Source organism: Thunnus thynnus, chromosome 15 (genome assembly GCF_963924715.1).
Source record: "Thunnus thynnus chromosome 15, fThuThy2.1, whole genome shotgun sequence".
NCBI lineage: Eukaryota > Metazoa > Chordata > Actinopteri > Scombriformes > Scombridae > Thunnus > Thunnus thynnus.
This window is the reverse complement of record NC_089531.1, coordinates 3899820-3925384: the sequence shown is the minus strand read 5'-3', so window position 1 is coordinate 3925384 and position 25565 is coordinate 3899820. Positions and strand designations below refer to the sequence as shown.

The following is a 25565-nucleotide window of genomic DNA, read 5'->3' as shown; positions in this document are numbered from 1 at the left end:
ACGCTCAGTGAAACTAAACTAAACCAACAGACACAAAAATTAATCCAACAATTAATCTTCCAGTTTGTGTCTTCATCGTCCTCCTCTCCCTCTTCTTGCATCATATATTCATCTCTACTGGCTGAAACTTCCCCAGTGGTATATTTTCAGGTTCTTTTCTTTAGATTTATGTGTATGTTTGCTTCACGCTGACATACAGCAGGTCTGATACAGAAATGATGATGAAATGACGCAAAGTCATGAAACCTCTGCTGCTTCATTTCAGTTTTAATCTGATCTTCAGAGTAACGTTAACGCAGCTGAATCAAAGTTTACTTTCTTAAAGATCCCCTCCAGACATGTATAAAGACAGAAAAATACTCTACGTCTAATAATAATGTCTCTCATATAGTTTTTCCACAATAAAAGTATAATTACCACTTTAAAATCCTAGAAATATCATCTACTCCTTCTCCCTCACTTCTGACTGTGTGGACACACTGTGGATTTTGGCCTCCATCACTTACATTGAAAGCACATTTGAAGGATCTTTTAATATCCAGTATGAACAGGAGGAATGATTACAGCGAGGAAAACCTCTTTCACTGTTCATATGGACACCTGACTGTTGATTATGTCAGTGTTTTTCTGATGGGAAAGAATAAAAGTAGTTACCTTGTCCATTGTTGGTTGTGGCTGGCAGAGCAGCACCTGTAAATAAAGACAACATTAACACTACTAATAAACAGCTGCACTTATTAAAATTCAAAATATAAATATCCATTTTTTAATTGAGGAAAGTGTGAAGTTCATGATTCAGAGTTTACAGACAGGGCTGCCTTAACTAATGATTTGACTTACTGACCATCTTCTCTTAATATGAGTCCATGTGTCTGATAAAACGTGGAGCTTTTTCTGTCTCTACATCCTCTTTGATTTTTTTTTTTTTGTTTAATAATCAGGATTGTTTGGTCTTTGGTTGGTTTGGTTTGTCTTTTGGTCTATAAGTCTATATTCTTGCTGTGTTTACAGAAATGACTGATACCAGTTAGACTTCTGAAGGTGAACTGGTAATGTATGGCAGAGGCTCGTGTCCAGAAGGTCTGCCTCAGGTTGGTGATTTATGTCTGAACAACTGCACCTGTCCACTCAGTGGCTCCTAGCCAACCTACAAGAGGCCCTTCCTCCTCCTCTGTCTCAGCTTTTTTCCTTCATCATGCTGCCTCCCTCTGAGTCATTGTTGTAACATTATAAACATCTTTAGCACCAAAATATTTAACATTTCAAACTTTAAAAGAATCCACAGCAGAAAAGTAAAGCACTTACCTATGTCAGGAACTTCAACTGCTGTATCTGTAAATAAACACAAAGTTAACACACAAAAAACAAAAACAGCTAAACTAACTATTGTCAAGTTCATTGTACAGAAGTTACAGCCTGGCCAGGACTAACTAAAAGGATTAAGTTGCCGTCAACAAATCAGTGCTTCCTGGACTGCTTTCTATTTATTAATTATACTAACAAGTATTGTGTGATATATCTTATTCCTCTGTGCCGTAGAGCTCTGTTGACCTCTGTGGCTCCGTGGTCAATGAGTCACACCGCTGTACTGGGTGACATGTTCCTTCATCAACATGAACACACTGTCCTTTATTTTGACTCAATCCTGCACACACAGTCCTGCTGCCAGAAATACTCACAACAGTTCAAATGTGGATTCATCCCCAACAAATACACTATTTCCTCTGTTTGTTTGTTAAAAACTACAGTGACAAAATGACTGAGACTTTATTAAAAACATGAAACTAAATATTTCTGATCTACGTCTTCAGTAGGAAGTAACGAGCTTGAAGTTGAGAGCCACAGACAGGGAGGGACGTTGACAAGTATGTAGAGACAGACTCATCACTTTGTTGGTTTTACTTGTTGACAATAAGAAATATATTTAACACCAGTCTGATCCTATAAGCTAAGTAACTGGCCCAACTTGTGGTTTAACTGAGCAGCTTTTAAAGAATCAATTTGTAATTTTGTTTTTTGACCCCAAACATTTTTATGGACAAAGCCCCTGAAGTTCAGAAAGAAGATATTTTTTATTTTGGGGCAAAAAGATGTTATATTGTGTGTAAAAAACAATCATGGTCTGAAACTGTTTAGTCCCTCCATTAGATAAATCTATTGTCCTTTAAATTACACAGCGTTAAAATACACAGTTTGAACACTGATTCAATTTGAGGACAATCCCAGAGCAGTAGGACTTCAACTGTATGAAATTCAGAGGTGAAAATAAAACTTTATCAAATTTTATTCTCAGTTTTGAGGTGATGAGAGCAAGCTGCATGATAGAGAAGAACTATATGAATGTATAGTTCATTATATCTCTCCAATATAGTAACAACTTGTGACATAATAAATCTATTTAAAAGCACCAAATGCAAATGTTGTGTTTCAGTGGCTTTTCTTTTCCTAACATGTCATGATGTCCACGATCATTAAATATTTGTACCTTTGCACCAGATAACCAACAATGATTTAACACCCTTTCACCTTCCTGACTTATAGCAGAAGAGACTGTAATATCTGTCTAATCTTGGTGTAAATACAGTCTATGTAAGAGATAAAACCCGACAGGTTGTATGTTCCATGATTGTAATGGACGGCACAAACACTAAGAACCATCAGTATCCCTCTAATACCGTGACCACTTGGGTTTTTAAGGATTTTACACTCTGCAGCATCAATCAGTTCAATTTTAATTTCTGGGTCACTTTTGACTGAATTTAGTAACTATGGCACCACGTTTTATTTACAACAGCAATGATGAAGAATTTTGAATTCATTCTGATTCTATTTTTCCAACAAAACACATATATTGTGTGTAAAAACTACTTTTTCTGCTAAAAATTATCTCATTTCTTTTTTTTTTTTTTTTTTTTAATTTTCTTTTTATTTGCCGTTTTCACATACATTCTGCTTACAACTGGTACACAATGACGTATTCTTTTCTCCATTCCTAATATTATAATATTATTCATTTAAACATGACAGTCTTCCTTAGTTTCTTACTTTGGATCCAGATAGAGAACAACTGTGCCTACTCATACCTATCAAGAGGAAAAGTAAAATAAAATAAAATATAGAATATATTATTCATATACCTATGGCTATATGTCCATACATGGATACATATACACATGTCCAAAGCACAACAGTTATTCACAATCTTCCATACCTCATGGCCAGTTGAATTAACAGAGTTCTACCATGTGATCGATTATGCAGATATTGTGAAATAGAATAAAATTTTAAAAAAACAAACGAACCATAAAAGAAAACAGAACCTTTCAACATCTGTAGCTATGAAATATGAACTAGGGGTCTTTGTTCCTATGATGTACCTCTCAAATAAAGTCTGATCTAGTTGGTTTTATGTACTCTATCCAATTTTCCCAAATTCTTTCAAATCTGTCCCTCTCCAGTCTCACAGAGAAAGTTAACTTTTCCATCCCATATATATTGTGCATAACCTCCACCCAGTCCTAGACCTTAGGTACCTCATTCTTCAACCACTTTCTGGTAATCGCTTTTTTACTTGCAATCAGCATTATTCTGTAAATATATTTGTCCCCAAATCTTGTGAAATCTATGCTCAATATCCCCAAGTATAACACCTCAAATGTAAGTGGAAGATTTACCTTCAATACTTTATCCATACACTTTTTAAGCTCCTGCCAGTAGGTGCGAATGGAGGGACAACTCCAGAACACATGGAAGTGGTCAGCTTTCTCAGCTCCACACAATCTCCAGCACTTTGTATCGTGATACTTTGACTGTGCTGGTGTTCTAAAAAATCTTATAATATTCTTCCACCCATGTTCTCTCCAAGATAAAGAACAGGTTGTTCTCCATTGCTGTTCATTTATCTCTTCCCATTCATCCATTGATATAACAATATTTGCATCCCTCTCCCACCTCTCTTTTATATACACTGTGTCTGTTCCCTTTAAGTCCTCCACTGCCTTATACAGTCTTGAGATAAGCTTCGTTCCCAATTTTGATTCATATGTTGCAGTAAACATCTCAATAATTTCTGTCCTCCTCCCGCTTATGACCCCCCTCATTGTTTGCTCCAGATAGTTCCGTAATTGCAAATACCTATATTGATCCGAATTTGTTAGGTGATATTGGTCTTTTAGCTCCTGAAAACTTTTAATTTTCTTCTTACTTAAGAGCTCCAGGAATATTGCAGGTCCCCTTTCCCAATTTTTAAAACTCTTATCTATTCTATTTGGCATGAATTCAGAATCAAACCCAATCCATCTTAATAATCTACTTTGAGTTTTCAAGTCATTTTCCACAATTAATTTGAACCAGATCTTCAATGATATATCCACCCATGGGTTTGCCCCTTCTCTAATGTGCTTTCTCAGGTTACTATCCCCTATTATAGCCTGTATTGGGACCCCATCTGTTGTGCCGGCCTCTATCTCTTTCCATCTCGCCGAGTAGTAAGGATTGTATATATTCAACAATGTTTTTATTTGTGCAGCTTGGTAATAGCTCTTCAGGCATGGAAGTCCTAACCCTCCTTTGTTTTTGGGTAACTGCAGCGTTCTGTACCTGATCCTCGGTCTTTTCCCCTGCCAAATGTATCTAGAGATCATTTTATTCCATTCCCTAAATTCATCTTCTTTTAACTCCACTGGTAGACTCTGGAACAGGTATAAAATCCTCGGCAGTACATTAATTTTTATCACCTCCACTTTTTGTGTAATGCTCATATATGGTATCAGGTTCCACCTGTTAATATCTGATTTAATTCTACTAAGCAATGGATCATAGTTGATGGACTTCAATTGTCCCAAGTCTTGAGGTAGATTAACTCCCAAATATTTTAATGATTTTGATTCCCAATTAATTTTGTAATTATCCCTAATCGCTTGGCCTGGTCTATAGTTGAAAGTAATAACCTGAGTTTTTTGTATATTTATTTTATAGCCTGATAAATGACCATAGTTTGTGAGGGTTGTCATAAGTGCAGGGAAGGACGTATCTGGGCTTGTTAAATACATTAGTATGTCATCTGCAAATAGGGCTATCTTTTGTACCCCTCCCCCTACATCTACACCTGTAATATTTTCATTGTGTTTTATCCAATTGCTTAGAGGTTCCAAAAATATAGCAAAGAGAAGAGGACTCGCTGAGCAACCTTGACGACAGCCTCGTTCTAGTGTAAAAAACTTTGAAAGACTCCCATTGATCCTGATCCTAGCTGTTGGTTTATTATACAGGGCCTTTATGACTAATAAATGTCTTATGAAAACTGAACCGATCCAGCACTTTATATAGGAAGTCCCACCCCACCGAATCAAAAGCTTTTTCTGCATCTATTCCCACCACTACTGTCTCTATTTTATTTTTGATTACATGTTGCATAACATGTAGGGTGCACCTGATATTGTCTTGCGTCTGTCTTTGTTTTATGAATCCCGTCTGGTCTAAATGTATTATTTCTGGCAGAATTTTTTCTAGTCGTCGGGCTAAAATGGCTGTAAACAATCTATAATCTTGGTTGAGGATGCTAATAGGCCTATAACTGGAGCATTCCTGCTCATCCTTTCCCTCCTTCAGAATTACAGAGATGATGGCTTCTCTCCATGAGTGAGGAATTTCCCCCTCCTTCAATACCCAGTTAAATGCCTTCCGCAGAAGTGGGATTAATGTTACCTTAAATATTTTGTACCATTCTGCCGTATATCCGTCTGCACCCGGGGACTTGTTGGCCTTAAGATTTGAGATTGCTTTATTAACTTCCTCTTCTGTAATTTCAGCAGTTAAAGCCTCATTCTGTTCTTCTGTTACATTTGGTAAATTTAAGTTCTCCAAAAATTGATCCATCTGGGTTTTATCACTAGCTTTCGGTTGGGCATATAGGTTTTTATAATAAGTTTCAAAGCATCTTTGTATTTCCTCTGTTTTATCCACTGTTGATCTTGTATGCGGATCTCTTATTTTGTAAATGTTATTTTTTGCCTGCTGTTTTTTCAGTTTATATGCTAGCAATTTTGTTGACTTACCCCCCACTTCATAATATCTTTGTTTTGTAAATAACAGTTTTTTTTGGATCTCCTGTGCGTAAATCTCATTTATCTCTGCCCTCTTTCTTTTTATTTCCTGATATATGTCCTCTTCCAATTTATCTTTATGTTCTCTTTCTAGCCTTTTTAGATCTGATTTTAATGTGTCAAGTTGTTGCTGTCTCATCTTTTTTAAGTATGCTGATTTGGCTATTAGCTTCCCTCTCATCACGGCCTTACACGCATCCCACAGTACAGACGGAGACACTTCACCATTGTCATTATCCTCTATATATGTCTGAAGTTCCTTCACTATTTCCTCCTTTGTGTGTCCTCTTAACATGTTTGAGTTTAATCTCCAGATTGTTGTTTTTTTCTCGCTCGCCAGACGTAGTGTTAAGTAAAGAGGGCTATGGTCTGATAGATCCCTCACTCCTATATCACATTTTTCTACCCTACATCTATCTTTATTATACATCAGGAAATAATCAATCCTTGTGTGTATGTTGTGTGGTGGTGAATAGTAGGTGTAATCCTTACTTGTGGGATTCAGATCCCTCCAAATGTCTACAATTCCCAGTTCAGACAACATCATCTTAATTTTTTTACTGATTGCACTTTTTTGTATCCCACCTCTTGAGGCATCCAGCTGTGGGTTTAGCCTCTGGTTCAGATCACCTCCCGCAATCAAAATACCCTCTGCCTCTAGTGTCATCAAATCAAACATCTGTCTATAAAACTTCCAATCCGAGCCTGGTGGGGCATAGATGTTAAAAAAAGTTACCACCTCCCCCTCAAGTTTCCCCTTAACCATGATGTATCTACCCTCTTTGTCCCCTGTCACAGATATCTTTTCAAATGAGATCTTCCCTGAAATCAAAATAGCCACCCCTCGCCGGCGTCCTGATTTGTAGGAGGCAGAGAATATCTGGTTGTAGCCATTTCTTGTCAACTTTGCATGTTCCTTCTCTGTCAGATGAGTTTCTTGTAATAAAATTACCCCTACGCCTTCTTTTTTCATCTTACTAATTATCTTACTCCTTTTGATTGGGTTAAGTACACCATTTACATTATATGAGGCTACTTTAATGCAGTTCTTGGATGTTGTCATCGATCTCTGTTCCACCTGAATTGTGTCTCTCTCCTATCCTCTCCGTCATATTTACCCCCCTGTAGCTACTGAAACAGTAATGAACATTAAACAACTTATAACAAAGGTTTAACTTAAGAACCTTTAAACAGAATACTAAAAGAACTTCCTTTGGTGAGGTCTGTCTATTGACCTTCTCTGAGCTCTGGTGTTCAGTCCGCTCTGAGGGATGAGCACTGCTCCCTAGGGGCAGAGGGCCCTCGCTGCTGAAAACAGCATCATTCATAAGTTCGCAACTGCATTTAGTGCTTCCCCGACGTCCTTGGCTTGTGAGGTTATGAGTTTAGCGACTAAAATCCGTATAAAACACTGTAATCTTATCAAAATTGAGTATACACAGCTCTCACCTCGTAGGCTAATGTTATTTCCTGGAAACAGTCAAATCTTAACCTTTTATAGTGTTGTTTCATCGGGAATCCCGGTCTCTCCTGAAGGCTTGCAGTTTCTGTTTGTATCCCGGCCGTGTCTCCGTTGACCCGCGGCCCGTCTTCGCATTACCCGATGACCACATTAGTCGTTTAATCCGCTCCGTCCAGTTTTCCTCCGGTGTCACCACCTCCACCTGGAGCCCTCGGGACAGCATGTCCTTCGTCGCCTCCTCCGCTGTATTATAGAGGCATGTCTCCCCCTCGTAAAACACCCAGAGTTTTGCTGGGAAAGGTGTCTGAAAACGTATTTTCTTTTCTCTCAGTACCTTTTTTGCCTCCGTGTATTCCTTGCGTTTTCTCAGGACCTCTGGTGCATAGTCGTGGTCTAGAAACACCTTCTTCCCCTCATATATGAAACCCTTTTTCTGCCACGCAATCTTGATAAGTTCTTCCTTACTGCGGAAACTTTGCAACTTCATCACGATGGATCTTGGAGGGGAGTCTTTGGGAGGTTGGGAGACTAAAGCCCAATGGGCTCTTTCAATCTTTAACTCAAGTGATGGGGGTAAATCCAGCTTCTCCCTGAGGAGGTTTTCGACGAACGTAATCATTGATTGAGCATTACTCTCCGCACCTTCCTTCACCCCATGGATGCGGACATTTTCCCTCCTCTCGCGGCCCTCCAAGTCCGTCATCCTGGTCTCAACCCGCCTCTGCAGCTCAGCGAGTTCCAACGCGGCTTCCTCCAGGCTGCAAGTGCGCTCCTCTGTTTCCACAATCCGCTTTTCGGCGTCATCAATCCTGTTGTTCGTCTTTCTGATATCATCTCTGATTTCTTTGAGATTTTCGAAGTTCTCCCGGCGAAACTCTCTTATCTCTTGTAAGATTGTTTCCAGGTCTGCCATACTTTTAGCGGGTGGCTGTATCTCTCCTCCCTCTCGGCTTGGTTGCGCTGCTAGCTTGGCATTCACTCTCTCAGTTGTAGACTCTGCTAGCTCTCCAGCCAACCCGCGTGGCTCGCGTGTTAGCTTAGCTGGCTCGTTGTCCTGCTCAAAGTTCATATCAGCGTTTTTATTCGACTTTCGATTTTTCCCTCTGGTCTTATCCATCGCCCTTTAAAACACTTTCAAATTTATCATCCCTTTCTCTAACTGATAGGTTTGTAGGGCTTATTTAATATCAATGTCGGGGAGCTCACTTTTTATGCCGCTGCCATGTTGGTATCCCGCCGGAAGTCCAGCTCCAAAAAATTAGCTAATTTCTGCCTGTTTGGATTTAAATTTCAGTTCAGCCAAATTCTCTAATTGTGACGTAAAAGACTCTGCTAACTGTAGCCTCAGTTTGTTCCTCTCACACAGAGCTGCTGGAGATGTTAGCAGGTCTGATAAGAGACGTCGTGCTGCTCAGAGAACCCTGGTTATACAAATAATTTATTCCTTTTCTGTGGCAGTAAACACAACACATGGGCCCGCTGATAACTAACTGTGCTGTATTAAAAGCTTTATAAAGACATTCAGACTGATGACGGTAAGATTAACATGATAAACCGCAGGGCTACAGCTACGTACTGACACTCCCTCACAGACACACACACACCTGAGAGCTTCTCGTAGTAGAAACTTTTACAAAGGGCCATGAATGTGCTTCTAGTGACGGTCAAAGCTCCGGCGGACACAGAGAGTCTGACAGCAGCTGCTCATGGCCGGTTATCTCTGACTACCAGCTCTACATCTGTTCATGCTACACTGAGCGGTGGTCAGTCTTAATCCGCTCTCGTCGACGTCCCCGTACCTCCCGCATCACGCACTACGTAGCCACGAGGCCACGCCCCCTACAGTCATCCTGTGCACATCTTTTAAATATGCTGGGATGGAGGGAGCTAGCAGAGTTTGACTGTGTAGTTACTCTTTAAATCAATTTAAAGACATAAAAAAAAAACTGTTAAGTAAATAGAGCTTTTCAATTGTTTGCTTGCTTGAAAACTTGCAGGAATCAGTTTCTTTTCTTAGTAGATCTAGTTTTTTTGAGGAATTAAATGTTTTACGTATTTTCTTTTAAAAGGACATTGAATAAAATATGGGAAAAAATATATCACATTCCACTGGTACCTTGTTGAGAAAACACAATGATTATATATGACACCTACCAATTATCCCTTTTTTATACAACACCAGCAGCACTGCAGCCACAATGGCGACAAGGAGGAGCAGGAGGCCCACAACCGCTCCAGCAATAATGCCTACGTTGTTTCCTCCAGGAGGGTCAGGAAGTTTATGATCTAAAACACAGAAAACATTTACATTAGTTTCATATTCAGTTGACTTTTAACATCATTAATATTTAGTTTCATGTGACTCAGTGTTGATGCATGGTACTAAAATGTAGACGTGATAACCAGTGATAATGTGATAAAAGTGATAAGATACAATTTAATGACACAAAATAACATGAAATGTGGAGACTATGTCAAGAGTCAAAAAGGATTCTTACCAAAAAGCCCTAAATTTCAAACTTCAAAAAGTTGGTTCTTGCCAGTTAATGTTGTGTTTTTTCTCTTGTAGCTACTAACTGTGATGCTAAAAATGAATGAATCCACCTCATCTTCAATAAAGACAAACATTTAAACACATTTTGAATATAATACTCTCCTCCAGTGAAGAAGTAACTTGACAGTAGGCAGCTTTTGATGCAGACTCTTACTGCATCGCACCCTGAGCTAATACAAAAAGGTCCAATATGAAGCATAACTGATTAAGTAAAGACTATATCTGATTTAATACAACGTGGATCTCATTTTCTTATGTTTGTCTTGGTTATAACCTGCAATTTTGCCCCAAACAACTTTGTTGCACTGTGACAAATTGTAAATTGAAATAAGAAAGTTTCTTACCCCAAACCTTCTCCACATATACACCGGTTGCTCTGTGAGTGACTTCACATCTGTATGAAGCAACGTCACTCCTTAAAATCTCCACACTGTCTCTTCTCTGGTAGGTGTCGTCTTCATTTGGTCGAACACCTGAGGTCAACAACCCGTCCTCTTTAGTCAGAACACGGTCGTCTCTTTTGATCACCAGGGTGATGTCTTTTGGGTAGAAACCTGTAGCCAGGCAGGTCAACGTGACGTTTGTCTCAGTTTTGGCGTTCGTAGCAAACACGTACACATCTGGCGGAGCTGGAAAGAGAAAACGTTAGGTGAGCTAATGTTTACAGGGAGGCTACATAGCATTATGCTAAACCACATGTGATACTGTTTGTACCATCCTCATAATAAACTAAACTAATAGAATCTGTTGCTACAACTACTACAACAAATAGTGACAATGATATCTTTAATTATAACAAAAGTATAACACAAAAACATACTGGTGATACTAAACTTAGCAACATAAAAACACTGCTGCTACGACACACACTTCATTTCATTATTTCTGCTCTTTTTCCAAACAATTTTCTGAGATTTGAAGATCATGTTTGTTATTGAATATGGTGTTTACGAGGGTTGGGTTCCAATAGCCGGTTCTCTTTGTATTTGGTTACAGGTTGGCAAATAACCAGGATTTGTTGAGCTCCAGGGTTAATTTCTTTTAATAAACAAAGACTGGTGTAGAGAGCAGACGGGGAACAGTTTTCTCATTTACAGTATATAATGTAGCTGACGCTGTCCGTCTTCTATCAGCTGCAGTCAATGAATGTTAACGCCTTAAGTAACTTGACATATTGACAGTTAAATCAGCTTCAGTTGTCAAAATCTCCCGCTCAAACTTTAATTTATATCACATTAATTATTTAAGTTAATCAACTTAATAGTTCAGAATCAGGACTTCCAGTATTTGAAACAAGTAGCTTGTGAAAAATAAAGTGTACAAGTGGGTTATAGCAGTTATTTAAATGTGTCAGATACATATTTAATCAATATTTAATATCTTCTGCTGCTCATCTCACTTTCAGGTTGTTGCAACAGGTTGTAAAATGGAACCGAAACTGAAGTGTTTCTGCCTTCTTTCATGAAGTTATTTTTAACTTTTATTGCAAATGTTGAAAGCTGAACCTCAGTGGATTCAAAAGGATTCAGAGTCAATAAAATACTATTGAACCATAATCCTAGTGAAGTGCTGTTTGTTGATGGGAAATGTTGCCACATCTGGACCTGACAATTTTCCCACTTCATCTTGGTCGGGACTGCTGTCTTACTGGGGGCAGCCCAAACTGCATTGGTCTCATCGAAGGACAGGAAGTCTTGTCCATCATAGTTGTACATGTACACGCCGCGACTAAACGTCACACTGCCATCAGGCCTCTTCTCACCCTCACAGCCGTGCATCCATTGAAGAATATGGACATCTAAAGGGGAGTGACAGTGAAATAAATTACAGAGAATGAGGGCATGGAAAAATGCAGCAAATAATTACAATTAAAACAGTTTCATTGAAGCTAATTAGAAGTTATCACTTGTTCCTGACTTAAGGAAAACAGCTTTATTTCTGTTGGAACATTTATCTTTACTAAAGGTATTACAGTTGTTAATTTCACAGTGTTAATTATTGATTCATCAAAAAGTGATCCCAATCTGACACATTTCATGGATCTTACCATCATCAGTCTGATTCATTCGTTTCTTCAGGATGTCGATGTTGACTTTGAACCACTGCTGCTTGCTCAGGCGGGACTGTGTGCCTTTCTCCCAGTAGTCTGCTTTAAGCTTCTCTTTCATCCAGGGCTCCTTGGGAACTTTTTTCTTTAGATCACTGTCATAGTAGTCGATCATCTTGCCGTCCATCAGACCCATAGCTGTGAACTCGTGGATGCCCGGAAGTCCAACAGGTTTGGAGAAGGCAGTGTAGATGTAAGTGAGGGAATGTTTCTCTGAGAGTCACACAGAGAGAAAGACAGACAGACATGTTTACAGACGAGGCAGATGAGCTCCAGCAGATTTGACTTAATGCTTTGGACTCTTACCAATCTATTTACTGGCATCAATCAGAATATTTAGCCACTTGTATGAGCCAAACAATACGTTCAGGAGATTACAGCATATACATCATTATTATCACAAAGAATAATTTGATTAAATGGAAATCATCAGCCCCCCTATGGCTTGTTGACCTGATGTTTGTGAACCTACAGAAGATAAAAGTTTGCACTAAGAGCCTCCAACAAACTTTATTCAACTTGGGGTCCTGTGATCCAGAACTTTTATAATCTTTAAAGTCTTCCCAACAGTACTAGATGGGAAATTTTTATTAATAATTTTCTTTATTTTGTATATTATTTACTTTTTGCATCATTGTGTTTTGAAATTTACTGGCTAACAGTTTTATTTTAAAGATATAATGTATATCTTGATATATTTTTATTTTTTCAATAATAACCTTCCGCATCAGGAAGATAATTCATTAAACCCTGAGGGGGGAAAGTAGTAAAATAGTGTAATACTATAATGATTAGTCAATTAACTGATTAATCAATCAACAGAAAATGAATTGGTAACTATTTTAATTTACTTTTCGTGCATGAAGGGCGCGTTTTGTACTTTATGCAAGTTACACAACCTGCATAGACAACCGCATTGATTAAAACTTAAATGTATTTTTCCCTTCAGATAGAAATACATAACTGTAACTAGTCCTGCCCCAGAACAAAGATTTTTCCTTGTTGAATAGGAGTCGTTACTTCAAGTCATTAGTCGACTAGTTGACACACATATATGAAATCAATTTAATGATTTAAATATATATTTTTGGGGGCATCATAAAGAGGTTTGTTAGTGCAGTTAAATCCTCATATCCCTCAACTGTATTGGTAAAAATCCAGCATACAGCCGAGTGAGAAAAGAAGCAAGAACAAGGAAATAAAACGGTTGTTTATGAGCCAATTACGGTTACGCATCATGTCAATAATATCTTAACAATGTTGTCTGCTCACCTCAGTGACACACACACACACACACACCTGCCAACCTGTTTTTATCTCTTTATCACAACAGTTCCACCTTCACCTGCCTACTTGTAACTCCCAAAATGTGACTTCATAGCATTTCCAGAACAATAAAATCCACCAATAATTAACAGATCAATCTGATCGGCCAAGTACCAATTATTTTAATACATTTAATAAAAATGTTTAATGCAGAGAAAACATTTCTTCTAATTGATGTGATTTAAATGTATTTCTTTTCCTCATTTTAGAAGTGAATATACAGTGAATAATCATGTCTACTATTATCTTTCTGATACCAATGACAGTCGAAATAAACAGATAAACAGCTCGCACACTGCAGGGCTCCAAAGTCCACTTATAATTTATTGCACCAAGGTGACTTAAACAGACTCCACTGTGTCTGATTAAGAGCAGTAGTGCTCAAAATGTCAGCTTGGTACAATAAATTATAAGTGGACTTTGGATCCCTGCAGTGTGCGAGCTGTTTATCTGCGTATTTCGACATTCACTCACTTTCAGCCCAGCATCTGCCCTCTTCCACTTAGATGTGCGCACATGCTCCTATCTTGTTGATACCAATGACAGACCTGCTATAACAAACTGTACTTTCTTTAATTTACTTCACTTTATTTGTAGATTGATGTTGTTTACAGCTGTAACTATTGAATCTTCACCACAAAGTAGACTCCGTTTACATTTCTAAAACTCAGTTTTATCCGAGTGTTGGACGGTGTTTGAGGGCGTCTTGACGGCGCGTCGACGAATCGCTGCCACTTTTTGTTTCTCCGGTCTTTCTGCTCTACATGGTGCATTCAGGTGCTGCTCGTAAAGTCAGCACATTATGCTGCGTACAAGTCACGTCCAAGTTTCCTACTTTTAGCACTTTTTGCTTCATGGGATCATTTCGTTTTGATAACTGTTAAAGATAAAAAATAAAAAAATAAATAAAAAACAGTCAGGAGCCAAAATGAACAGTGAAACTTATTTTTCTTGCTGTAATCTTTCCTCCTGTTCATACTAACCATTATCATTACAGTCTTTTTAGTACCAAAGTTCCTCTTTTTGTTACTATACTTCAGCTCAACAGGCAAAGGAAACACAAAGAGGGAATTTGATGCTATAAATACTGTAAATGTGGCAGATATCCACTTGATATGAGTAACTCAGACTGCTGAAGCCTCATATAAGCTTCACATCAACTTTTATTTATTTATTTTATTCACTGAAAGTACATTTGAAGGGGATCTTTTAATAACCAGTATGAACAGGAAGAGTGATTACAGCGAAGAAAACCTCCTCCAGTGGTCAGTGGACTGTTGTTTTAAGACACGCTTGAAAAACTGTGAATCTGTCCTTTGAGGCCGTCCTCAACTAACTAATTTAATCATGAGATGAGATGTGACATAAACTGGGGGGCTGAAAACCTCTGATAAACAGTTTCCTACAAATACTTCTGCACAAAATGCTTCTTTGCAGATTCTGTATATTTTTTGTAGCCACCAATTGCATCAATCTATCTACTAAAGGAAGGAATCTCTGTCTGTATGTCCTTCTTGAACTGTTCATCCGATCAACTCCACACTTGGTGGGTGCATTGCTGGGGAACAAAGGGACGACTTTGTGCAAGTTGGACACATGGCACAATTAATATTAATAAACTTAAACTCTGAATAAACAAGCGATCAGCTCTGCAGCAGCCGGGCGAGGCTTCTGGGCTCTGTGACTGCATGTCACGATCAGAGCTGTCGACCCTGCCATGAGAGTGATGAGGGGACGACATCTCTCTTCATTTGATAACAATAAAAGTTAGGCTTTGTTGTGGGTTTCCTGACTCATTTAAAAAAAGATGAGAAATAGAGAGAGAGAGAGAGAGGGTGATGAAGTGACAAAGAGACAGGCTGGAAAGCTTTCTCTAAGAGAGAGACAGAAATACCATGTTATTTCCTGATTGTTTCATGGCAGTTACATTCTGAAGCACAAATAAACAACCATCAAACACTAAACAGGTGATTTACTGAGGAGACAGACGCTCTTTTGGTGCAGTTTGGACACACAATACGTTTAATATTGATAAGCTTTGATTAAACAAGTGAACAGCTTCCTCTAAAGAAATGACTCAAAACAATCAATTATCAAAATAGTTGGCAACCAATTTAATAGTTGACAACTAATCAATGGATCCACTAATCAAAGCAGCTCTAATTATAAACAGCTTGACTTTGTGATGTAAACAGGAATAACAAAACTTTTTTATGGCTTTCTATGATTTTTACATTTGGGCTGATCATGTTAAGACGTTTTAATGTTTCCTTTTATGTCCCACACTGCTGTCAGAAATATCACTGGGAAACAACATGACGCAGTAATGAAATAAGTTAGCTAACGTTTTTACAACTGACTACTGCAGGTAATATTAACCAGCACTCATTAATCGTACTGAACGGTCATATTTTTGGATTCAGATATACTAGAGGCCAAAAACAGGAGAGAAGCAGCATGTTGTTAACGTTAGATCAAACAGGTAACTAGTGATCGATACATTTCACCTGTCTGAGAAAGACGTTACAAGTAATATTGTTAACACTGTGCTACATTACAGAGAAATACAAAACCATAATAATGAGCCTTTAAAAAATCTAATCTACAAGCGCACACACAAAGCGATATGACTCGATTCAGGCTGGTGGTGAATACAGTGTGGGAAGTTGTCATGACAACGGTAAACTCTTGCTTCATAAACTTTCAATTTTGAGTGCAAAACTTTCACCAAAACTTCGCAAATGCTTTTATTTTATATTGTTGACAAATGACCATGGTATAAGTCAGATAATCAACTTGTAGGTGTAGGTTTTAAGGCACTTGGTGGAAAGATGGTTCTTCACTTCCATAACATGCTTGAACCTTTAAACAGGCAACGTGCACCAGGAGATACACATTCTTTAACATCCTGTTGGGGGCATATTTGAAGGTTTTCACCCAATCAAGTTATCATTTATCAAAAGTTTTATCTGGTATTGGTATCTAGGTCGCATGACTTTGTTCAGGTTATCTGTCATTTTTTAGTCAGCCTGATCAGAAATGTTCATGGCCGCCAGTGGTGCAGGACATGTTTACCAGGTGGTAAGTAATTATATATTAATCATAGTTATTTTCAGTAAAACAACAATATAAATTCATAACACTAATTATGACTAATGTCTTAATATTCTGATGAAGAAAAAATTGTCTGAAGGTGTTCGAGGTGTTATTCAGCAACTTTTGAAATATATGTATCCCACGAGATACGTTGCCAGATTAGGGGTAGAAAAAAAATTGGTTCATATGTAAATTTAGTTTCAAACTGGAAGACATGTTATTTTCACTGCAAAAACAGATATTATCATGCACATGTATGTACATTATGACAGTATACCAATTTTATTTTACACATATATTTATGTGTGTGTGTGTTTATGTATATATATCTATATATATACACACACACATGCACACTCAGATAGATAGATAGATAGATAGATAGATAGATAGATAGATAGATAGATTCGACGTTACAGTCTTTTTAGTGCCAAAGTCCCTCTTTTTGTTACTATACTTCCACCGCAGCTCAACAGGGAAACACTGTCCGAGGAAACACAAAGAGGGAATTAGATGCTAAAGACTAAATGTGGCAGATATCCACTTGATATGACTAACTCACACTGCTGAACTCAGATATACTTTTAACCCTTGTGCCTCACTAGGGACCTAAAAGGACCTTTAACATTTTAATTTTTTCGATCATTTTGGCTGTGATTATGCTGTAGCCATGATCTTTGGCAAAGGGGTGTATTTTTTTTAATCAAATTTTGGACATTCAACTACGTATCCTATATTAAACCTGCAGTGCAGAACTTTTACATATAAATGAATGTCTGCTACATTCAAGTCCTTGTCAAACGAGTTCACACAATGCCGTTTAAGATAGATGAATCTCTCTGTATTTCACAGTATGCAGAGTTTTTAAATCTCAAGTCAGTAGGGACATCAATCATGCGGCTCTTCTAGACTTTCCAAATGTTATAGGACTGAATGGATCAAATTCTGATAGTGAAACAGATCATTTCATGGGGGTTGTGTGATGCTCAAAACAATTTACCCATCGTTTTACAGCCACAGCAGCAGGTTACAGCCAGTGGTGTACTGGCATACAGGGACAAATGCCAACGGACCATTAAAAACATATCAGTTTTTACCTGCCCTCTCTGTGTGACTGTCATTGGGGTTGCACACAAGAGCGTGCTGCATGCTTGTGTCGGGCAATCACAGCCGAGCACCCCCCTTTACTCTCACTGCCAGAGGGGGGAGACAAAAGTCCCGTAAGCTTTAAGTCTATAATACACTGTGTGGAAACAATACTAATTTTCAGCACATTAGAGCCCTTCAGGTCCCAGTGAAACCCATTAAAACCACATTTTTTGATCCCATGGTCGCTACAGCATAAATTCATGCATTCTGTTTTATATGACTTTCAAACTGAAGCCCTGGCTTCAAATTTGAATGGAAAATACCTCACCTAATCTGCATGTTACCACACTCTATTGAGCAACGTACTGTATCACACCTGCATTTATGACAAAGGACAATAGAATAGAATGATCATCTCTTGTTGACAAACAGCGCATGCTCTGTCTGGAAAGACTGAATCATGTTAATGTTAGCTAGCTACACTGGAGAAATTTTTACTAGCAATAAAACACATAAAAAAATAAAATAAACAAATAATATCCACCTGAATAAAAACAGCTCAACTTTTATGTGCCTTTCAAGTTAGTTAACATTAATTTGTCCACGGACATTCACAGACACGTTACCTAGTGGCAAATCCTCCGTTGCTTTGAAGATTGGCCATGAAATATATTTACTATTACTACTCAATGCAGGTACAAATTTACAACAGCAGGTGGCAGAGTTGTCCCATTTAGCGGGATTTAACCTGAACCTTTTTCAACTATGTTACACTTGAAGTGACAGAACAAGTGCATATCTGTCACTCTATGTTTGTGTGTGTGTGTGTGTGTGTGTGTGTGTGTGTGTGTGTGTGTGTGTGTGTGTGTGTGTGTGGGACACAAGAGGGTAAGTGATTTGTTAGTTCAGTTAAATCCTCATATCCCTCAACTGTATTGGTAAAAATCCAGCATACAGCCGAGTGAGAAAAGAGGCAAGAACAAGGAAATAAAACGGTTGTTTATGAGCCAATTACAGTTAAGCATCATGTCAATAATATCTTAATGTTGTCTGGTCACCTCAGTGACACACACACACACACACACACACACACACACACACACACACACACACACACACACACACGCCAACCTGTTTTTATCTCTTTATCACAACAGTTCCACCTTCACCTGCCTACTTGTAACTCCCAAAATGTGACTTCATAGCATTTCCAGAACACTGAAGTCCACCAGTAATTAACAGATCAATCTAATTAGCCAAGTACTAATTATTTTAATACATTTAATAAAAATGTTTAATGCAGAGAAAACATTTCTTCTAATTGATGTGATTTAAATGTATTTTCTTCCCTCATTTCTCATTTTAGAAGTGAATATACAGTGAATAATCATGTCTACTATTATCTTTCTGATACCAATGATAGTCGAAATAAACAGATGAACAGCTCGCACACTGCAGGGCTCCAAAGTCCACTTATAATTTATTGCACCACGGTGACTTAAACAGACTCCACTGTGTCTGATTAAGAGCAGTAGTGCTCGAAACATCACCGTGGTGCAATAAATTATAAGTGGACTTTGGATCCCTGCAGTGAGCGAGCCGATTATACTCCTAGCTTATTGATACCAATGACGAACCTGCTGTAACAAACTATACTTTCTTTAATTTACTCCACTTTATTTGTAGATTGATGTTGTTTACAGCTGTAACTATTATTCCAGTAATCAGATTGGCACATTTTGATAATCAGCTAATTGTTTTCTTTACAAGCACAAGTGTACAACTTTCTGTGATTATCTGCTCCTTTTTCTTTCTTTTATGCGACAGCAAATTCTTTTTTTTAGGTTTTGGCCTGTTGGTTGGACAAAACCAACAATTTGGGGACATTTTGAGCTTTCGGAAAATTGAGATGGACATTTTCTTAAGATATTTTAAAAAAGAACAATTGTTTGAGTCATTAAGAAAATAATCGGCAGGCTACTCTACAATTAAATTAATTATGATTTATAGGCCTAGTTATAATGATGTCCTTGTTTAATCTTTTTAGTATTTGAAACAAGAAAAAATCAAACTCGTGGCCTCATTGCAGTCTTACTAACGTTACTGGCGACGTTTTACACGCAGGCGATAAATTACGATTTTTTAAGTAGTTCATCGATTTTCTCATGTCTGTTTTAATGAAATAGGCTTATGGAATACGAGTACATTATAAAACTGAAAAACGATCAGTCTATATGAATAAATTAAACTGAAATAATCAACAGAAAACTGATAATTACAAAGACGTCACAACTTTGACCATTTTACTTTCGATTAAACACATTCATGTGTAAAAACTGTCTCTTACCGCTGTTTACCGTCAGTCCCGTCCCCAAAAGGACGAAAACTGCGATGAAATACATCTTCACCACAATGTAGACTCCGTTTACGTTTCTAAAACTCAGTTTTATCCGAGTGTTGGACGGTGTTTAAGGGCGTCTTGACGGCGCGTCGATGAACTGCTGCTACTTCCTGTATCTAAGGTCTTTCTGCTCTACATGGTGCAGGTGCTGCTCCTAAAGTCAGGACATCTTGCTGCGTACAAGTCACACCCAAGTTTCCTTTTAGCACTTTTTGCTTCATGGGATCATTTCGTTCAGATAACTGTTAAAGATTTTTTTAAAAACCAGTCAGGAGCCAAAATGAACAGTGAAACTTATTTTTCTTGCTGTAATCTTTCCTCCTGTTCATACTAACCATTATCATTACAGTCTTTTTAGTACCAAAGTTCCTCTTTTTGTTACTATACTTCAGCTCAACAGGGAAAGGAAACACAAAGAGGGAATTTGATGCTATAAAGACTGTAAATGTGGCAGATATCCACTTGATATGAGTAACTCAGACTGCTGAAGCCTCATATAAGCTTCACATCAACTTTTATTTATTTATTTTATTCACTGAAAGTGCATTTGAAGGGGATCTTTTAATGGCCAGTATGAACAGGAAGAGTGATTACAGCGAAGAAAACCTCTTCCAGTGGTCAGTACTGTAACAGGACTGTTGTTTTAAGACACGCTTGAAAAACTGTGAATCTGTCCTTTAAGGCCGTCCTCAACTAACTAATTCAATCATGAGATGAGATGTGACATAAACTGGGGGGCTGAAAACCTCTGATAAACAGTTTCTACAAATACTTCTGCACAAAATGCTTCTTTGCAGATTCTGTATATTTTTTGTAGCCACCAATTGCATCAATCTATCTACTAAAGGAAGGAATCTCTGTCTGTATGTCCTTCTTGAACTGTTCATCCGATCAACTCCATACTTGGTGGGTGCATTGCTGGGGAACAAAGGGACGACTTTGTGCAAGTTGGACACATGGCACAATTAACATTAATAAACTTAAACTCTGAATAAACAAGCGATCAGCTCTGCAGCAGCCGGGCGGGGCTTCTGGGCTCTGTGACTGCATGTCACGATCAGAGCTGTCGACCCTGCCATGAGAGTGATGAGGGGACGACATCTCTCTTCATTTGATAACATTAAAAGTTAGGCTTTGTTGTGGGTTTCCTGACTCATTTAAAAAAAGATGAGAAATAGAGAGAGAGAGAGAGAGGGTGATGAAGTGACAAAGAGACAGGCTGGAAAGCTTTCTCTAAGAGAGAGACAGAAATACCATGTTATTTCCTGATTGTTTCATGGCAGTTACATTCTGAAGCACAAATAAACAACCATCAAACACTAAACAGGTGATTTACTGAGGAGACAGACGCTCTTTTGGTGCAGTTTGGACACACAACACGTTTAATATTGATAAGCTTTGATTAAACAAGTGAACAGCTTCCTCTAAAGAAATGACTCAAAACAATCAATTATCAAAATAGTTGGCAACCAATTTAATAGTTGACAACTAATCAATGGATCCACTAATCAAAGCAGCTCTAATTATAAACAGCTTGACTTTGTGATGTAAACAGGAATAACAAAACTTTTTTATGGCTTTCTATGATTTTTACATTTGGGCTGATCATGTTAAGACGTTTTAATGTTTCCTTTTATGTCCCACACTGCTGTCAGAAATATCACTGGGAAACAACATAACGCAGTAATGAAATAAGTTAGCTAACGTTTTTACAACTGACTACTGCAGGTAATATTAACCAGCACTCATTAATCGTACTGAACGGTCATATTTTTGGATTCAGATATACTAGAGGCCAAAAACAGGAGAGAAGCAGCATGTTGTTAACGTTAGATCAAACAGGTAACTAGTGATCGATACATTTCACCTGTCTGAGAAAGACGTTACAAGTAATATTGTTAACACTGTGCTACATTACAGAGAAATACAAAACCATAATAATGAGCCTTTAAAAAATCTAATCTACAAGCGCACACACAAAGCGATATGACTCGATTCAGGCTGGTGGTGAATACAGTGTGGGAAGTTGTCATGACAACGGTAAACTCTTGCTTCATAAACTTTCAATTTTGAGTGCAAAACTTTCACCAAAACTTCGCAAATGCTTTTATTTTATATTGTTGACAAATGACCATGGTATAAGTCAGATAATCAACTTGTAGGTGTAGGTTTTAAGGCACTTGGTGGAAAGATGGTTCTTCACTTCCATAACATGCTTGAACCTTTAAACAGGCAACGTGCACCAGGAGATACACATTCTTTAACATCCTGTTGGGGGCATATTTGAAGGTTTTCACCCAATCAAGTTATCATTTATCAAAAGTTTTATCTGGTATTGGTATCTAGGTCGCATGACTTTGTTCAGGTTATCTGTCATTTTTTAGTCAGCCTGATCAGAAATGTTCATGGCCGCCAGTGGTGCAGGACATGTTTACCAGGTGGTAAGTAATTATATATTAATCATAGTTATTTTCAGTAAAACAACAATATAAATTCATAACACTAACTATGACTAATGTCTTAATATTCTGATGAAGAAAAAATTGTCTGAAGGTGTTCGAGGTGTTATTCAGCAACTTTTGAAATATATGTATCCCACGAGATACGTTGCCAGATTAGGGGTAGAAAAAAAATTGGTTCATATGTAAATTTAGTTTCAAACTGGAAGACATGTTATTTTCACTGCAAAAACAGATATTATCATGCACATGTATGTACATTATGACAGTATACCAATTTTATTTTACACATATATTTATGTGTGTGTGTGTTTATGTATATATATCTATATATATACACACACACATGCACACTCAGATAGATAGATAGATAGATAGATAGATAGATAGATAGATAGATAGATAGATTCGACGTTACAGTCTTTTTAGTGCCAAAGTCCCTCTTTTTGTTACTATACTTCCACCGCAGCTCAACAGGGAAACACTGTCCGAGGAAACACAAAGAGGGAATTAGATGCTAAAGACTAAATGTGGCAGATATCCACTTGATATGACTAACTCACACTGCTGAACTCAGATATACTTTTAACCCTTGTGCCTCACTAGGGACCTAAAAGGACCTTTAACATTTTAATTTTTTCGATCATTTTGGCTGTGATTATGCTGTAGCCATGATCTTTGGCAAAGGGGTGTATTTTTTTTAATCAAATTTTGGACATTCAACTACGTATCCTATATTAAACCTGCAGTGCAGAACTTTTACATATAAATGAATGTCTGCTACATTCAAGTCCTTGTCAAACGAGTTCACACAATGCCGTTTAAGATAGATGAATCTCTCTGTATTTCACAGTATGCAGAGTTTTTAAATCTCAAGTCAGTAGGGACATCAATCATGCGGCTCTTCTAGACTTTCCAAATGTTATAGGACTGAATGGATCAAATTCTGATAGTGAAACAGATCATTTCATGGGGGTTGTGTGATGCTCAAAACAATTTACCCATCGTTTTACAGCCACAGCAGCAGGTTACAGCCAGTGGTGTACTGGCATACAGGGACAAATGCCAACGGACCATTAAAAACATATCAGTTTTTACCTGCCCTCTCTGTGTGACTGTCATTGGGGTTGCACACAAGAGCGTGCTGCATGCTTGTGTCGGGCAATCACAGCCGAGCACCCCCCTTTACTCTCACTGCCAGAGGGGGGAGACAAAAGTCCCGTAAGCTTTAAGTCTATAATACACTGTGTGGAAACAATACTAATTTTCAGCACATTAGAGCCCTTCAGGTCCCAGTGAAACCCATTAAAACCACATTTTTTGATCCCATGGTCGCTACAGCATAAATTCATGCATTCTGTTTTATATGACTTTCAAACTGAAGCCCTGGCTTCAAATTTGAATGGAAAATACCTCACCTAATCTGCATGTTACCACACTCTATTGAGCAACGTACTGTATCACACCTGCATTTATGACAAAGGACAATAGAATAGAATGATCATCTCTTGTTGACAAACAGCGCATGCTCTGTCTGGAAAGACTGAATCATGTTAATGTTAGCTAGCTACACTGGAGAAATTTTTACTAGCAATAAAACACATAAAAAAATAAAATAAACAAATAATATCCACCTGAATAAAAACAGCTCAACTTTTATGTGCCTTTCAAGTTAGTTAACATTATTTTGTCCACGGACATTCACAGACACGTTACCTAGTGGCAAATCCTCCGTTGCTTTGAAGATTGGCCATGAAATATATTTACTATTACTACTCAATGCAGGTACAAATTTACAACAGCAGGTGGCAGAGTTGTCCCATTTAGCGGGATTTAACCGGAACCTTTTTCAACTATGTTACACTTGAAGTGACAGAACAAGTGCATATCTGTCACTCTATGTTTGTGTGTGTGTGTGTGTGTGTGTGTGTGTGTGTGTGTGTGTGTGTGTGTGTGTGTGTGGGACACAAGAGGGTAAGTGATTCCCATGGCATTTTTTTCATTTGCTCCGATTTGTGTCTCTTAAATACTGATTCATGTCTTTGAAATACAGAGATAAAAGTAAGATCAAAGCTTCCGATGACATCGATGCCCATAAACACCCATACAGACTCTCCTACACGGCAAAAACCAAACAAGGCATCCTAAACCATCAGTTTATTCATGTAGCTGCAGTCGTAGCTAAACTTATAAATACAGCCAGCTCCGGAGCTATGTAGGTCTTACCTGTGACACACACACACACACACACACACACACACACACACACACACACACACACACACACAGTCATTTCTGTTCTGAATTTTTTGAATGTTAAATGTTGAATTTTAATATAAGAACTTTGAAGGGTAAAAGGACACTTTACATAGACTATAAATTAACAGGTCAGAGTCTTTAATCTTATACTGCTTCTCCCTTGCCTCCAGGATATTGAAAATATTTATACTTTTGTGTGTTTTCTTTGATAAAATTTCGTGTTATCATAACAAAAACTGGCATTTAAAGGGTTAACATCCTGAAAATTAATGAATATTTGGAAATTATGATCAAGACTGATGTGGGTTTAAAAAAATTAACTTATTTTAAAGTGAGGCACAAGGATTAAATGCATTTTTTCACTAAATGACTGTGTGGACACACTGTGGATTTTGGCCTCCATCACTTACATTGAAAGCACATTTGAAGGATCTTTTAACATCCAGTATGAACAGGAGGAATGATTACAGCGAGGAAAACCTCTTTCACTGTTTATATGGACACTTGTTTTAAGACAGACTTGTCAAATTGTGAACTTGTCCTTTAACAGTGATGAAAGTGTGAAAACTGTGGCGACATTGTGTAGCACAACATAAAACAAAATAACAGCAGTAACAATGCAGGAACACACATAATATTTTGTGCTCGGTATTCAAGATAATTTCATCCAAGTTTAACAGATCAATCCTCAAACTGCCTTGAAAGAAC

The 25565-nt window shown here is 37.8% G+C and overlaps 2 protein-coding genes across 4 annotated transcripts in view; both read right to left on the bottom strand.

Annotated features, from left to right (window-relative positions):
- The window catches only part of LOC137198241 (class I histocompatibility antigen, F10 alpha chain-like), a 105245-nt gene that overhangs the window by 18900 nt on the left and 60780 nt on the right, over window positions 1-25565 (bottom strand). Inside the window, exon 6 of the mRNA XM_067611950.1 lies at window positions 655-690. Within this exon, the coding sequence (XP_067468051.1) occupies window positions 655-690 (36 nt within the window). The remainder of the gene's footprint in view (window positions 1-654; window positions 691-25565) is intronic.
- Window positions 1-25565, bottom strand: part of LOC137198238 (class I histocompatibility antigen, F10 alpha chain-like) — a 150103-nt gene that overhangs the window by 66154 nt on the left and 58384 nt on the right. Inside the window, exon 1 of one of the 3 annotated variants that reach the window (XM_067611946.1) lies at window positions 20086-20277. The exons of 1 other annotated variant lie outside the window; for it this stretch is intronic. In XM_067611946.1, coding sequence (XP_067468047.1) covers window positions 20086-20140 — 55 coding nt within the window. In that variant the 5' untranslated portion in view covers window positions 20141-20277. Of the gene's footprint in view, window positions 1-14183; window positions 14447-20085; window positions 20278-25565 lie in introns of those variants that run through there. One more of the 3 variants, XM_067611944.1, reaches the window with a different exon arrangement.